Consider the following 16223-nt stretch of genomic DNA (forward strand, 5'->3'; position numbering starts at 1 on the left):
GTAAGCGTTCCTGTGTCCTGTTTCCGTGATTGAGACACAAGATTGCTTCGTTCAGACTGCCTGTCACTGATTTTTTTTCTACATTTTAAATCTTCCATACTTTTTGGTATTATTTAATTTAAAAAGCAGGAAGTTTTAAGAGTAACTCTTTCTTGAAAGTTCATTGCATATGGTCAGGAAGTAGAGCCACATTATGCATTTTAAGTAGAAAATAAATATCAAAAGCAAGCCTCATTTAAATACATGAAACGGACATTTATTCTTTGAGCAAGCCTTGGTGGCCCCCTAGGAGCCTGTGCTTTCAGAGTGACAGCGGTCATTGGCTAAAACAACAATTTGCACTTAGGAGGCGCTGAGTTGCTGTGACTGACGGTCCTGTGCCAGGCTTCCAGACAGCTCTCTCTCCTCCTGCACTGTTACCAGCATGTTTGCACCCAGCATCTGACACGAGTCATAAAATTCACACCATCTTTTCTTCCCCCTTACCAGAATCCATACTTCCTCAGATGTCTTAGGGAAAAGTCTTGCTGATTTGCAGAAACAATTCAGTGAAATCCTTGCACGCTCCCAGTGGGAAAGACAGGAAGCACAAGTGAGAGAGAGAAAACTCCAGGAAGAAATGGCCCTGCAGCAAGAGAAACTGGCGAGTGGACAAGAAGAGTTCAGGCACGCCTGCGAGAGGGCCCTGGAAGCACGGGTAAGAAGCAGGCGAGAGGCAGCTGGAGGGAAGTGTTTGGCCAATACTCCTGTTTTCCAACAAAGTGCAATGCTTCCTTCTCAAATAAATACAGTATACTTACTGTTATTTTCACTCTTAACCAGTCAAACTGCCTGTGACTGAAATTCAGCCGTGAATGTCAGGCTTCTTAGTCGCTGTGTTTTCCTTGTTTTGGAAGCAGGTGAGAAAGAAATGTTTCTGAGCGTGCAGGCAAACAATACTACATTGCTGGGGTGTGGTATTGTGCCAGAATCTGATTTTTTGGCTATCATTCTTTTAACGATGATGCAACCATTAAAGCGGATCCTAGAAGACATTCAAGATAAAACCATGCCCTGTAACTCATTAGTACAACATTTCATTACCGTCTTTTAGTTAAATGAAATGTGATTCTTTAAAAAGATTTTATCTTGCGGGACGCCTGGGTGGCTCAGTTGGTTAAGCAGCTGCCTTCGGCTCAGGTCATGATCCCAGCGTCCTGGGATCGAGTCCCACATCAGGCTCCTTGCTCCGCGGGGAGCCTGCTTCTCCCTCTGCCTCTGCCTACCACTCTGTCTGCCTGTGCTTGCTCGCTCTCTCTCTAACAAATAAATAAAAAAAAATTAAAAAAAAAAAAAAAAGATTTTATCTTGCTTAAAAATCCTCTTCGAAATTTGATTTCCTCACAGATTAGTTTTGATAAGAGGCAACACGAAGCAAGAATCCAGCAGTTGGAGAATGAAATTCACTATCTGCAAGAAAATCTAAAAAGTATGGAGGAAATCCAAGGCCTTACAGATCTCCAACTCCAGGAAGCTGATGAAGAGAAGGAGAGAATTCTGGCCCAACTCCGGGAGTTAGAGAAAAAGGTAGGGGGACGCCTGGGTGGCTCAGTTGGTTGAGCGGCCGCCTTCGGCTCAGGTCATGATCCCAGCGTCCTGGGATCGAGTCGTGCATCGGGCTCCTTGCTCGGCGGGCAGCCTGCTTCTCCCTCTGCCTCTGCCTGCCGCTCTGTCTGCCTGTGCTCTCTTGCTCTCTCTAACAAATCAGTAAATTTAAAAAAAAAAAAAAAAAGGTAGGAAGACTTGGAAAGCGTGACACCTGTGTCCCCACGCCTAGGTCCTGCCCCCCACGAGCAGGCCCTGATCCACAGGTTGCTGGCCCAGAGACGGACTGGACAGGGGAGGCCAAGATGCATGTAGTCGAATCAGGGGCCTGAGATAGGTGACATGGTTGATGAAAACGAGCGGGCTGGAGTGTGAGGAGGGACCTTAGAGCATCAGTGCTGTTGGCTTGAGTTTGCCTCCTCTGAAACCCCTCGCCCAACTGGACACGTCCATGGGAAATTACTTTTTAACCCTTCATCTTCCTTTCTGACACGCTGGCCTCTCTTTTTGCTTCTCCATCCCACCTCAACCATCTCCTCCCATCGTCACATCCTCCCCCTTGGCCAGTTCAGAAATTGCGCCCCCCACCTCTGAAATCCCATGCTGCTTATAACTCTATCCACTAACCCCACACTGACAATTTTTCAACGTCATGGACAACTCCAGGGCATGAGCCCCACATTTTCTGTCTGTTAGGCTTTCCTGTCCACCTTCCTCATCATCGCCCAACCTAAATTCCATGGCCTCCCACTATAGCCAATTTTGCAAATATCCTCAAATCCCTTGTCCTTTTTTCCTGTCTCACTTGCCCGACAGAACTGCAGCTGTATGCTTTCTTTGCGCTGATACCCACGCTGAGCATTTCTGCAGAAAAATGTCACCCACCCAGGCATATGGTATCATTATAATCTCTTGGTCATCAACCTCAAATGGGCAGCATTACCCTTCTCTCTGGGTCAGTTCACTCTCCTGTGCCCCACCGTTTCATACCTTGTCACTCTCCCTTCTCCCAGCCTCAGTGAGTGACTTGCTTCATACTTGACCAAGAACCTTTCAGTTCCCGAGTCCTATTGTATCTGCCCCCAAAATATATCTGGAATATAGTTCCTTTTTTCCTTCTCTGATGCCACCACTACCCCAGTGTAGCCATCATCTCTCTTCTGAGCAACTGGTACGGCTACCTGACCGATCTCCCACTCCCACTGATGAGCCTGCTCCACAGAGCCACCACCGTGCTCTTTCAGAAACAGGCATTGACTCTTGTTAGTCCCTGTCCCCTACCCAGCCATTTCCCTCCTCTCTAGGAACTTCTGTTGTTTTTATGAAAAATACCTAAATTCTTAAGCCTATGAGGCCTGACATGATTTACCTCTGTCTGCTCCCTCCTGTTCTCACCAGGCTCCTTCTTTCAGTTCCTCAAAAATGCCAAGTTCTCCTAGCCTTCCCACAGGCCATTCCCTCTCCTGGACCACGTTCCTCTGCCCTCTCTCTGACTGCCCCCTCCCCCACCAATCTCCGTCTCTCTTGCTGTTCTCTCAAAAAGTACCCTGTTCTGTCCCTTGATACTTACTAGCCACCATTTTGTTATATATTTGTCTGAGTGTTTGTTTATTATCTGTCTCTCATAAGCTCCTTGAGGGCAATAGCCCAGTCTGCTTGACTTACCACCATCTCCCAGGGCCTGACTCAGCAGTCACAAGGGTCTGGTCCATCACTTGGTGATGGTGCCAGGAAATGGTTTTCCAATGAGTAAATGAATCTGTGATCGCTTATGGTTCTTGACTAAGAAGACTGATTTCATTCTGAGTTTACCATACAATTTTTGGTTGATTTTATTTATTCATTTAGTCAGTGACTATTTATGGAGTACCTCCTTTGTGCCAGATGTTATCATTCTAGGCATGGACTGGGTAGTAGTGACCAGAGTCCCTGCCCTCATGGAGCTTGTGTCTTAATTCACTGCTGCCAAATGACTCATGTTCATGAGTTTAATGTTTCTTTCATTTTAGAAGAAACTTGAAGATGCCAAGTCTCAGGAACGGTTTCTTGGTTTAGACAGAGAATTGAAGAAACTAAAGAAAGCCGTGGCCGCCTCGGATAAGCTAGCCACGGCTGAGCTCACCGTCGCCAAAGACCAGCTCAAGTCCCTTCATGGAACCGTGATGAAAATTAACCAGGAACGAGCAGAGGTGAGTCCACGTGTCTAGAACAAGCTTCCATAGGCACTGCTGCCCCAAAACCTAGCCACTTGTATTATTGCTCTTTTGTTATTGACTTTGGTTATCTTAGAAACCGCTGGAAAGTTGTCTGTCTCCCTTCAGACCTAAGGATTGTATTTCTCCCATCACAGCCCTGCCTGGGGTTCTGCCCTTTCCTGAGCCCTGACAGGAACCATCAAATGAAACATACTCTCCCCACCTCAGAGTGTAGAGCTCTGCCTAGGGAGATGGTTGTGCGTACACACCTGAACCAAGGTTTCAAAGGCTGGCCATGTCATCCTTCTGAACCCTAGACTTTTCATCTTGCGTAGTCAGATAATAGTGACCTCTCGGGCTGTTCTGCCTTTCTGACTGAAATGCCGTCTCTAACAGTTTGAAGGGTACAGATGCTCCTGAGATGAAGATGATAGATCATAGGAGAGACAAGTTCATGATGGGAGTCCAGAGAGACCCCAGTCATGGAAGACTGGAGATTAGTGAAGAAGAAGTTAGCTCTGGCTGTTTCTGATGCAACCCCCCACCCACCTGGCCCCGTGGAGGGGTGGAGCAGGCTGCCAAGTGATGGGAACAGCGGAGGACAGGGTGGGACCCAGCGTCACACACTCATGGGGTAGCCAGGCTGGCAACTGGGCGAAAACAAAGAAGTCGATCTGAGAGGAGGGGAGACTTGAAGAAGACAGCGAATGACAGCAGTGCTGCCTTTCTCCTACCTCTGTCCCAGTAGGAGCTGCAGGAGACGGAGAGGTTCAGCAGAAAGGCAGCGCAAGCAGCCAGGGATCTGACCCGAGCGGAAGCAGAGATCGAGCTCCTGCAGAACCTTCTCAGAGATAAAGAGGAGCAGGTCAGTGCTGGGACTCTGAGATCTCCTCCGTATGGGCCTGTATCGGTTCCTAAAAGACAAAAGTAGCGGAGGTGACTACTCAGAGAATTTGGAAGTGTGCCAGGCAGAGTGCGATTTCAATACAAGGAGTGACGTGGCATCCTCATGAGGAAAGTGTGGGTAAAAGTTCTAGAAGTATTAAATCGAGTTGCAAAGATAAGTGCATCTGGGAAAGAGTATTCATGGGCAACTTTGTGTATGTGATATTTTTAATAGTATCGGAATCAGATGGAGAAAGTAGATGTCAGCACTGGAGGAGTGAACTCACATGTGGTGGAGATGGAGAAACTAAATGAGACAATGGAGAGACAAAGGACAGAGATAGCAAGGCTGCGGAATTTACTCGACCTCACCGGGGCTGGTAAATTATTGGGCTTTGATTTGGGTAGTTTTTCTAAAATCAAGTCAAATCGTGTTAAAAAAAAGATCATCCTGTTTGCTTTTCACCATCGCAAATTTATTTTAACTGTAATAGATCAATTCCATGCTTGCTTTATAGAGCTGTGATAATTAGCTTAATGAATAAAAGCAAGAAATTTAAAAAACACTTTATGTAAGTGAAGTTTTAAGAAACTTGATTACAATGAGACAAGAGATTTTTGAATTTTCAAAAGAAACAATGTTTACAGATCTGTTTTCTTTCTCTGGTTCAGTTTATAAATGAACAAGAGAGGGGTTTATCTGTCCTCTTTAAGTGTTAGCAAAAACTTAAACTACCATGGGACAGGCTGAAAAGTCAGCTTTGAGGAGCTGATCAAAGTCATTGGCTGCCATGGCATCACTCGTGTGCATTGAGAGAGGAGGGAAATAGATGATTTCATGCCCAGTTTCACAGACTGAAATTCCTTCGCAGATAACAAAGGAAGCTTTGAAAATGTTTTGGAAGAAATTGCCGAACTTCGACGTGAGGTTTCTCATCAGAATGATTACATCAGCAGCATGACAGATCCTTTCAAAAGACGAGGCTACTGGTACTTTATGCCACCACCATCATCATCAAAAGTAGGAAGTCTGTGATGCTGGGAGTGTATACTGAATTTTCTTGCAGGAAATGTGACAATGTTCTCTTCTCCCAATTTGTCAAGAAGGTGTTGAGAATAATATGTCTAAGCTAATGCATTGAGGTTCTTAGCAGTCCTTAATATTTGAGGTGAAAATAGGGCCTTCTCAGGAGTATTGGCATTGCCCGTTCCTGCTCAGGTGGCATGTTGTGGGTGCCTGATAGAAGGTACTGCAAGGGGATAAGGTGACGAGCCCAGACGCCCTGTTGGAAATGGGTATAAAATTATGCAGAGGCTGATAGAAAACTGGGTGCCTGGATTTCATTTGATTTTAGCCCACGTTTCATTCCATGTTCACTGAAATCTGGGGTGGGGGAGGGTGTGCCATGAGGAATGGTCTAGCTCTTGCTCTCAAGGAGTTCATGCACTGGGGGGGAGACAGGTACACCTGTGTAACGCATGCCACGGTGGCATGCACGTGACAACAGACTTGACCTGTGTGCTCTGGTGTAGAGAAGTGTTAGGGATCCCTCAGTGGGGAAGTTCAGGAAAGAAGGCTTCACACACAGTCATGAAGTCAGCACTTAGCCCTCAAGGGGTGGGCTTTTAGGAGGGAGAAGGTATAGAAGGGGAGAGTTGGGTTAGCTGTGGTGAGTAGCCTTGTGGGGCTGGACGGTTGGATGGGAACAGTGAAAGGTGAGTCTGGAAAAGTAGATAGGGCTCATGCTTTTGAAAAGGGCCTCAAAATCTCTTGCACTGACTTGTGGAACCTTGGGGACCGAGGCTGTGTGTAATGTGATCAGAGGCATAGTTTAGGAGGAGTAACCGGGCTGAGTGTGGGGGCCCGAATTGCGGTGGGTGAACTTGGGGCAGGGCGGGGTGGTGCAGGGGCGCTATGTGAACTCATTCCATGAGGGACAGAAGCTGGAGCTAGAGCAGTGGAGCTGGAGGAGAAGAGATGGCACCGAGGGATGTTCAGGAGACAAAAGGTCAAGGTTTGGGGCTTGAAGGTGAGAAGTAAGGAGAGGATGGTAAGTGACCCACATCAGAGCAGAGGGGCTGGGTAACACCCTGCTAGGATCAGCTGACAGGCAACCGTCAGGGAGAAGAGGCTGACGTAGTAGGATTCCAGGGCTGTGTCGACTTAACCAGAATCCAGACAGCCTTGACAACCAGGGTTGGAGGTGGAAGCTGTGTAGGTCAGATGTAATGTGGTAAGGCTGAGCTGGCCGAGGGTTTGGGAAGCAGACCTGTTTATGAATGGAAAGGAGGGAAGGTGGCGGAGTAGAGCCTCTTGGCCCACACCAGGCTCCCAGGACAGCAGGAGACTAATATCCCAGATGGCCTTGAAAATTCACTGGTTTCCTTGACCTTCGTTGGTGGACCGTCAAGACAGCAGGAGACTAATATCCCAGATGGCCTTGAAAATTCACTGGTTTCCTTGGTCTTTGTTGGTGGGCCATCAAGGACAAGGCAAAAGGGGAGAAGCCCCCCAGGAAAGATGAGTACTGGCGAAGAGAGGCCACACTCAGGCCGTTTACCTGACTTGACTGGGTAATCATGTCTGTCTTCTGTCTGAAAAATGAGAATCAGAATCTATGAAAAGAAACCAGTTCTTTCTCAACTTTGCCACATCTCAACTTTGTTCTAGACTTAGGCATTCTCTAACTCAGCCTTTTCATTTCTGATAAATAGTGGGCTCTTCTATCATCTATTTTAGGTTTCCAGCCACAGTTCCCAGGCCACCAAGGACTCTGGTGTCGGCCTAAAGTGTACAGCCTCAACTCCTGTTAGAAAAGCACGCCATGGACAGCAGGATGGAAAAGAGGACAGTGGGCCTCCACCTGTTTCGGGATACTGGGTGTATTCTCCCATCAGGAGTGGGTTACATAAATCGTTTTCAAATAGAGGTAAGTTAAATCACAGAAGGGAAGTTGTGTGTCTCTTGTATTGGTTCCCTGAAATCCGTAAGACACAAGCCAGACTCCTTAGCTTGCTCTGCACGGCCTTCCATGCTGGGCCTTGGCCATTGACCTCATCTCACTTCCCATTACTGTCCTGAAGTCAGCCATCCCAGCTGCCTAAGATCCCCACAGCATGCTGTGTGCCACTCACCTCCCTGTTTTAAACTCTTGTTTAGAAGGTCCTTCCTTGGGGCGCCTGGGTGGCTCAGTGGGGTAAGCTTCTGCCTTTGGCTCAGGTCATGACCTCAGGGTCCTGGGATCGAGCCCTGCATTGGGCTCTCTGCTCAGCAGGGAGCCTGCTTCTCCCTCTCCCTCTGCCTGCCGCTCTGCCTACTAGTGATCTCTCTCTCTCTGTCAAATAAATAAATAAAATCTTTAAAAAAAAAAAAAAAAAAAGAACATCCTTTCTTCCTCTTCTAAATCTATTCCTGCTCAACCTTCAAGATTCAGGCCTGCAAACAACACTCCTCTGTGGAGCCTTCCTCCACGCTGCCTTGCCTGCGCTCCTGGGCCACGGCAGGTGCCACCATCCTTGTGTCATGGTGGTGGTTAGCTCGGCTAAAATGAAGTGTTACAGGTCCATCTTCTAAAGCTCCGAGAGGAAGAGTCAGACTTGGGAGTCAGTCCTCGCTCTTGCAGTGGCTAGCTGCGTGATCCTAGGCAGAGTGTTTTGCTCCTCTGAGACCGTTGAGTGTAAAAGGGGAATGTCACCTTCAGAGAATGTGTTTATTCAGGAGCTATTTATCGAGTGCCTGCTGTGTGCTAGGCTGTGTGTCAGCAGTGATAAATGTAGATCTTGCCTGTTAGGGAGATAACCAGGGGAGCCAGCAGCTTAGAGAGGGCCATGCGTCGTGATCGTGGTAAGTGCTGAGAGCTGTGGGTCTCACTGCTCCTTTCTGCATCTCTGTTGGTCTCTTCTGTAGCCTGAAGCAGGCACCTGAATGGTTGCTGAATAGATGAATGAATGAAGACCAAAAAAAAAAAGGAAATTAACAGATAGACATAAGAAAAACTCCATTATCAGCCACTGAAAATATATGAATCCCTGTTTTGATCAACTTTTCAAAACCGCTTTGACTTCTTTTGCAAAATTTCATTCTCACATCTCAGGGATTTGGGCCTAAATGCTGCCGTTCTCTGCTAAATTTGTTTACCTTGTAAGCCACGGGGGTAAAACACTCTTCCGTTTATTTCTTTCAAGATGCAGACAGCGGAGGAGATAGCCAGGAAGAGAGCGAGTTAGAGGACCAAGAGGACCACCCATTTGTACCTCCTCACGGATACATGATGTACACTGTGTTTCCCGATGGTTCTCCTGTACCGCAGGGCATGGCCCTATATGCGCCCCCTCCTCCCTTGCCCAGCAGTAGCCAACCTCTCAGCCCCGGCACTGTTGTTTATGGCCCACCTCCCACTGGGGCTCCCATCGTGTATGGGCCTCCACCTCCCCACTTCTCCATACCTCTCATCCCCATGGGGGTGCTGCACTGCAACGTCCCGGAACACCATAACTTGGTAAGTGGAAAGACACAGGACCCCCTGTCCACACTGCTTCCACAAGAGACTGAATAAGGGTATATATGTAATGAATTGATCTATTTATGAACAGATTATGTCCCAAGTGTGTTCATAGGGTTTGTGTTTAGAATGGAGTAAGCATTCTCTTATTAACATACTCTTCTGGACAAGAGTTAGGCTACCAGGCCAGTCTGCAAATGCTTTGTTTAATCATCTTACAACAAAAAATGCTTTCAGTCCAGAAATTAACCATTTTTGGAGAGCTAATTTTATATTTTCTAGGACAAGTACTGATGTGTACATGGAAGTATATTCACATAGTAGTGCCTGTGCTTATACACACGTGTACCTGCGCATGGACACGCATCCACATGTGTGTGCTTGTGTATTCACACGTATGAGCAGCAAGGTTGTGGTGGGAATTATCTCTGGGTGGTGAGATTCATGATTATTTTTTTCTTTTCATAATTCTTAGCTTTTTGTACAGTTTTTCCCACTTAACATTACAGGCATTTCCCCATGGTTTTTAGATTTTATTTGACAGAGAGACCTAGCAAGAGAGGGAAAAGCAGGCTTCCCGCTGAGTAGGGAGCCCGATGTGGGGCCCCATCCCAGGACCCTGGGATCATGACCTGAGCCAAAGGCAGATGCTTAAGGACCGAGCCACGCAGGCGCCCCTCCCCATAGTTTTACAAATGTTTTTAAGCAGCATTTTAATGACTGCATAACATTTCTTAATATTTGTAGACAGTCTAGTTGACCTGACTGCATAAATTTTTATTGTATTTCATTTTGTCAGGCTAGATTACTAAGTAATTCTAAGGCTAGGTTACTTGCTAATCACTAGCTTGCTTTGTAACTCTGTGGTTCTAAAGAAGTAAAATGCACTACAAACTCCTCCTTCAAACTCAAGGAACCTAGAGCTCTTTAATTTTCCTTTTCCTCCCAGGAGATTGAGAGGAAGACAAGGACCAGAACAAACAATCGGTCAGGCTGGTTGCCGGGGGCCTGCATGTGCTCACGTGGTTAAAACGTTAGTCGCCCACGTAGCCCTGCAGAGTCTCAGTGCACATGTGTTTACGGCAGTGCTGTCGGCTTGGCATGTGATCGATCCCCTCTTAAGCTGGTTCTGTTACCCGCCAGCAGTACCCAGCTGTCCTGTAGTTTCTCACGTGGCCTCCTAGACGTCTGTGCATTTGCGTGTTCTTTCTTCAGCTTAGGTCTTCCCCATGTCCTTTATTCTTCAAAACCCAGGCAAAACACCTCTCCCTCTGGGAGCAGACAGCTCCCCTCCCCGGGCCCAGAGGAGGGAAAGACCTGTGTCTCTCTCTTCTGCTACTTGCTGTCCTCTGGAGATAGAGATTATGCGTAAGAGGTGCTTGGGGAATGTGTATCAACCATAGTTGGGCCGATGGAAAAGTTAAAAGCTCTCTTCATCAGTTTCATCTGTGGTACGTGGAAAATTGGCCTGACTTAATGTTTCTTCTCACATTGATGTCCTAGAAGCTCCCACCGTTTTCATGTTGTAGGTAGCATCTTGAGCACAGTTAATTGCAGCTTTTGGCAGGAAAGAAGAGAAACATCAAGGATGTTCTCAGTACTGCGTTTTTTCCTTTGTTCAGGAGAATGAAGTTTCTAGATTAGAAGACATAATGCAGCATTTAAAATCTGAGAAACGGGAACCGTGCATGAGAGCATCTAAGCGGCAATCAGAGAAAGAACTGGAAGAACTGCACCGTAATATTGATGGTCTTTTGCAAGAGAAGAAAGACTTAGAGTATGAAGTAGAAGAATTACATAGAATCATCCAGCAACATCAACAGCGAAAGTAATTATTAGCCATTTTATTTTTATGTTTCTGATGACTGTGATATTGGCTCATTAAGATAACCTAAGTCAGTGTTGTCCGGTAGAACTTTCTGTGATTGTGGAAATGCTGCAGATCTATGCTATCTGGAACAGTGGTCACTAGCCGCATGTGCCTATTGAGCCCTTGGAATGTGGCTAATGGAAGTGAGGAATAGAGTTGAATTTCAATTAAAGTAGTAGCCTCGAGGCGACTCCCAGGGGGTGCAGTGCAGGTCTGAGTTCTCTTGGCCAGTAATCCCAATCAGCTCTTCCTGTAGGCCCTCTTGGGGAATGGCACGGCCATCCACCCTCCCCAGTTACTCTGGCTAGAAACATGCCTGGTGTCCTCAGCTCCTCTTTCCGCACTTTCCCAAGCCTCCAGATAGTGTCCAGGTCCTACAAATATACACAAAGAGCTGTCAAGCTGGTTCCCTTCTTTAATCACTGCTGCCTTGGCCTTTAATCATGTCATCCTTGGTTGTTGTAATAGCTTCCACATTGGCCTTCTGTGTCAAGCCTCTCCATTCTACCCTCGACGTAGCTAAGATCTGAGCATGCCACTCCCCCATGTGATGCAGTCCCAACACAGTGTACCCCACCCTCCAGATCTGAACCCTGCCTGTCTCTCTTACCCTTCTCTCCCACACACCCTGTCTGCTCTTCTGTGGGTTCCCCAGACACCACATCTTCTCCTGCTTCCCATATGTCCTTGCCTAAAATGCTTTCTCTACCTGCGCCTAACCCCCAACCCTGTCTTTCCAGGTGAAGGTCAGGGATTCCATCTCTCACACAAAGCCTTTCTCATCTCTAACTCCCGCAGTTTGGGGCTGGCGACGTTGGGTATAGTACTGTTGACGCCATGTTGTAAGGAGCCCAGGAGGGCAATGGCTGGGCTTCCCTCCTTGTGCCCTGGCATCCGGCACAGGGCCCGTTAGCAGATGCAGTATCTGCTGAGTGCGTCGGGTAGGTAGAAGCCCATCTTCTGCAGTCGTCCGTGGGTTATGATTGTTCCCCAGTTTTTTGTCATGTAAGCCAGACTGGCCCAGGCACCAAGGTTGGGGAGAGATCTGTGGAGGTTGCAGAGGTGAGTGAGCTGTGATCGCTGCCTTCTAGGAGCTCACACATGACTGGCTAATAGACCTGGCAGGGAGAAGCAAGGGTCACACCAAGAGAAGATGGGGACTAGATGTTTGACGGTTTCAAAGATGATTATGCTATTACTTTTGTAGGTATGTGATAGGGGAGAGGGTTTTTATTGTGAGGTTTTTTGAGGAAGGATAATAAGATAGTGGGATAACTACCCTTTTTCCTAGTTTTAAAAGTATAATAAATGATCATTTTAAAGAATTTGGATAACACAGAAATGTCCAAATAAGACAATAAAGATCATCTGTATGCCTTCATTTAAAGAGAAAGAATTTGTTAATGTTGATGAATTCATTTGCGTGTTTTTATGTCACGGTTTCCATTTGCAAATAATTTTGACACGTTAGCCTTGAGTTAGTGAATCCTGTGTCTTGCTTTCTGATTTGTCAAATACCGTCACTGTAATTTTACTCTAGCAGAACAGAGTAAATCACAAAATTAGGTCGTCTTTGAGGCAGCTGATAAGCTGTGACTTGACAGACGGTTTGAAGGGAATGGATGACTATTATGATAATAGTTTTATTTTTATACCACAGAAGAATAGAAATATCAACATTGTCTTGACAAGTGCTGACCAAAAAAAGACGAATCAAAAAAGATGAAACAACTACATCATACTTTATACATATTGTGTACTTACTGTCAACAGTATACCATGGGTTGTTTTTTTTTTTTTTAAGATACTTATTTTAGAAAGATTGTGAACGCATGCAAGAGCTGGGGGAAGGGCAGAGGATGAAGGAGGATGAGGGAGAGAGACTCTCGAGGAGACTCCACGCTGAGTACGAAGCCCAACACGGGGCTTGATCTCACCACCCTGAGATCACGACCATAGCCAAAGTGTCTGACACATACCTGACTGCGCCACCCAGGCGCCCCCAACAGCATACCATGTTGAATGAAAGTGTAAACATAGGCCTTGAACATAATCAAATGCAGCTGTCTCTCCCACTGCTTCTCATATGAAATTAGAAAATCATCATACGTCTTTTTATCAGGCTACAAGGGTCTATATTGTCCGCATTTAAAGTGTCGTAATGTGTGGGCATATGATTTTTTAGAGACTTCATTGATGGAAATGTTGAAAGTCTTGTGAATGAACTGGAAACAGAGAAGTCACTCAAACACCATGAAGATATTGTCGATGAAATTGAGTGCCTCGAGAGGACCCTTCTGAAGCGCCGCGCAGAGCTCAGGGAAGCCGACCGGCTGCTGGCGGAGGCCGAAACGGAACTTTCATGCACGAGAGAGAAAGTATGTTCTGTTGTGCTCTGGGGTGAGGCAGCTTACTGTTGGCAGCATGAAGGACTAGGAAGAAAACACCAGAACACAGTCCCCCGAGGCAGACGGCTGGGTTTCAGGCCGCGCTCTGCTAGCTAAAGCTGTGAGAGTTTTCGTCAGCCCCCCGAGTCCCCAGCTTTGCTCTCCTCATCTGTCAGGCGAAGAATACCAAAGCTGTTCAGTAAGGGTTAAATGAAGTAGCATATTTTTAAAAAGATTTTATTTATTTCAGAGAGAGAGGGAAAGAGGAAGCAAGAGTGGGGGATGGGGAGCAACAGAGCGAGAGGGAGAAAGAAGCAGATTCCCCACTGAGCAGGGAGCCAGACGTGGGGCTCAATCCTAGGATCCTGGGGTTGTGACTTCAGCCAAAGGCAGCTTAACTGACTGAGCCACCCAGGCACCCCTAAATGAAGTAGCATATTGAAAGCTGCTAAAGTCATTGAGTTCCTAACACACCCTACTTCCTTATCCTGTGTGTGTCTTTTAAAATTGTTTGCGCTCTGATAGCTCTGTGTATTAAATAGGTCAGTCTTATAGTCTAAAATAGCAGTGTTATCTCAGAAGACTTCTTCCTAGTATTACTTTGTTCTCCAAGTGGACGTTACAGAGTCAAGTATTTTTTGGTCTGAGGTAGTTGTGGTCTCAAGAATACAACACAGAGGGAAATCAAGGAGGGAAGGGAGCTCCCTGTCACTGGGGCTCTGTCCCGGGCACACACTGGCTGTTTGATGAATACCGCTTCCTTTAACTTTTCCTGGCATCCTGCAAGGTGGTGCTTAGCTCAGTTCAGCAAGGCGGCACAGGGAGGCTGGTAGCCAGCCCAGAGGCACACAGCTGAAGTTCTGCTTCACCAAGAGACCTTTCTTAGTCTGAGGAGAATTCCAGAGTGTAGAAGTCCCAGACCCACATGGAGCATTTCAGGAACTACCGTTTGTATGATGTTATTTCAACACGGACAGATTTAAATGAATAGAAATCTAATACCCGGGAACTGTAATGAAGGATTTATTAAAGAAGTTCTGTGAGTGATGGCTTTAATAAGAATGGAAAAACATCCTGGTGTCTTTTCAGATGATCAGTTCCTTCTTCTGTCACATGTTACGTGATCGTGAGAGAACATGGGTGTGAGCAGGACTAGAGAAGAATTTACCATTGGTATATAAAAGAATATTAAAGCTATTGGTAGTTGGCAGGTAGTAAATGAACCGAGGCTGGTGAGCTCTTTCTCCTTCAGCCTCCCAAAATGACTCAGGGAGGCAGCTTCTTAAGGGGGAGGAGGGTGGGAGAAGATGGTGTGTTTTGTAAAGATGCCAGATGTGTTAAAACTTAACCTAGAAACAAACCAAGAGCTACTTAGAAATGTGACTTTCTGGAGCACCTAATGCATTTTGTCCAGTGCTTTGCTGATGAAACTGACAGGAACCAGCTCTGACGTGGAAGGAAGGACGGTGAAATATCTAGCTGTTATGAACGGGGAAAGAAGTGCTGTCTGATACACTGGAATATTACTCAGCCATCAAAAATGAGGTCTTTTAACCATTTGCAGTGACGTGGTTAGAACTAGAGGGTGTTACGCTAAGTGAAATAAGTCAGAAAAAGACAAATATCAGATGATTTCACTCATGTGGAATTTAAGAAACAAAACAGATGAACACAGGCAAAGGGGGTAAAAAATAAGATGAAATCAAAGAGGGAGACAAACCACGAGAGACTCTTAGCTCTAGGAAACAAACTGAGGGTTGCTGGAAGGGAAGGGGACAGGGATGGGGAAACTGGGTGACGGGCATTAAGGAGGGCAGTGATGTGATGAGCAGGGGGCTGTGTGCAACTGATGAAACTAATAGTGCACTATATGTTAATTGGTTTTAAATGAAAAAATATATGTATCTAGCTGTTTAGGAGCTTGCCAACCCTTTTCATCCACATGGGATATTTAGTAGACTAGTTTAACATATGCCTATGAGTTTAATGCAACTGCAGAACTGGAGCTTTCTGTCTGAAGGTGAGTCACTGCTCAACCAAGTGCAAACCAAACACTATTTTTGGACCTTTGGTGACATTGTTTTAAGCCTCTTATTTTAGACAGAAAAAGGAAACCAAGTTGATTTTCTTAAAAAAATCTGTTTTTGCCAAATCTTGTATAGGAAGATCTTTAAATACTTCAATAAAAATATTTAGTATTTGTCTTTCTCAGCCATAATTATATTATCTTTAAGTCAATGAGGTTTTATTTAGCATGATAATACAGTACAGCAATAATCTCTAAGAGGAGAGAATATTGATGAAATCAGTTTGTTGTCACTTAATTGGGAGATATTTTTAAGTAAAAAAATAGCCTAATAATAATCAGGTTATTTTTTTTTAAGATTTTATTTATTTGTCAGAGAGAGTGAGCACAAGCAGGGGGAGAGCGGCAGACAGAGAGAGAAGCAGACTCCCCACCAAGCAGGGAGCCCGATGTGGGGCTCAATCCCGGGTCCCTGGGATCATGACCTGAGCCGATGGCAGACGCTCAACCAACTGAGCCACCCAGGCATCCCTATACAGATTATTTTTAAGTAAAAAGATTCACAGCCTCCCTACCCTCAAGGGACTTTTTCTCTTTTGGGTAGCCCTTTTGTCTTTGTGGGCACAGATATAATTTTACATAGCTGCTCTTAGAGTAGTGTACCTTTTAAAAAATTTTTTTTCAGCCCACATAATAATATCAACATTTGTTGCTATGTTGTCATTTTTTTTAATCAAATTTTTTAAAGATTTTATTTATTTATTTAACAGACCG

General features: G+C 45.8%; 1 protein-coding gene across 1 annotated transcript in view; it reads left to right on the top strand.

The window, feature by feature from the left end:
- The window catches only part of CNTRL (centriolin), an 88936-nt gene that overhangs the window by 52740 nt on the left and 19973 nt on the right, over positions 1 to 16223 (top strand). Inside the window, exons 18-27 of the mRNA XM_080819771.1 lie at positions 490 to 697; positions 1387 to 1566; positions 3594 to 3773; positions 4528 to 4644; positions 4900 to 5044; positions 5537 to 5685; positions 7405 to 7594; positions 8850 to 9163; positions 10789 to 10994; positions 13222 to 13414. Of these exons, the coding sequence (XP_080675897.1) occupies positions 490 to 697; positions 1387 to 1566; positions 3594 to 3773; positions 4528 to 4644; positions 4900 to 5044; positions 5537 to 5685; positions 7405 to 7594; positions 8850 to 9163; positions 10789 to 10994; positions 13222 to 13414 (1882 nt within the window). The remainder of the gene's footprint in view (positions 1 to 489; positions 698 to 1386; positions 1567 to 3593; positions 3774 to 4527; positions 4645 to 4899; positions 5045 to 5536; positions 5686 to 7404; positions 7595 to 8849; positions 9164 to 10788; positions 10995 to 13221; positions 13415 to 16223) is intronic.

The sequence above is a fragment of the Martes martes genome (assembly GCF_963455335.1).
Source record: "Martes martes genome assembly, chromosome: 12".
Lineage (NCBI taxonomy): Eukaryota > Metazoa > Chordata > Mammalia > Carnivora > Mustelidae > Martes > Martes martes.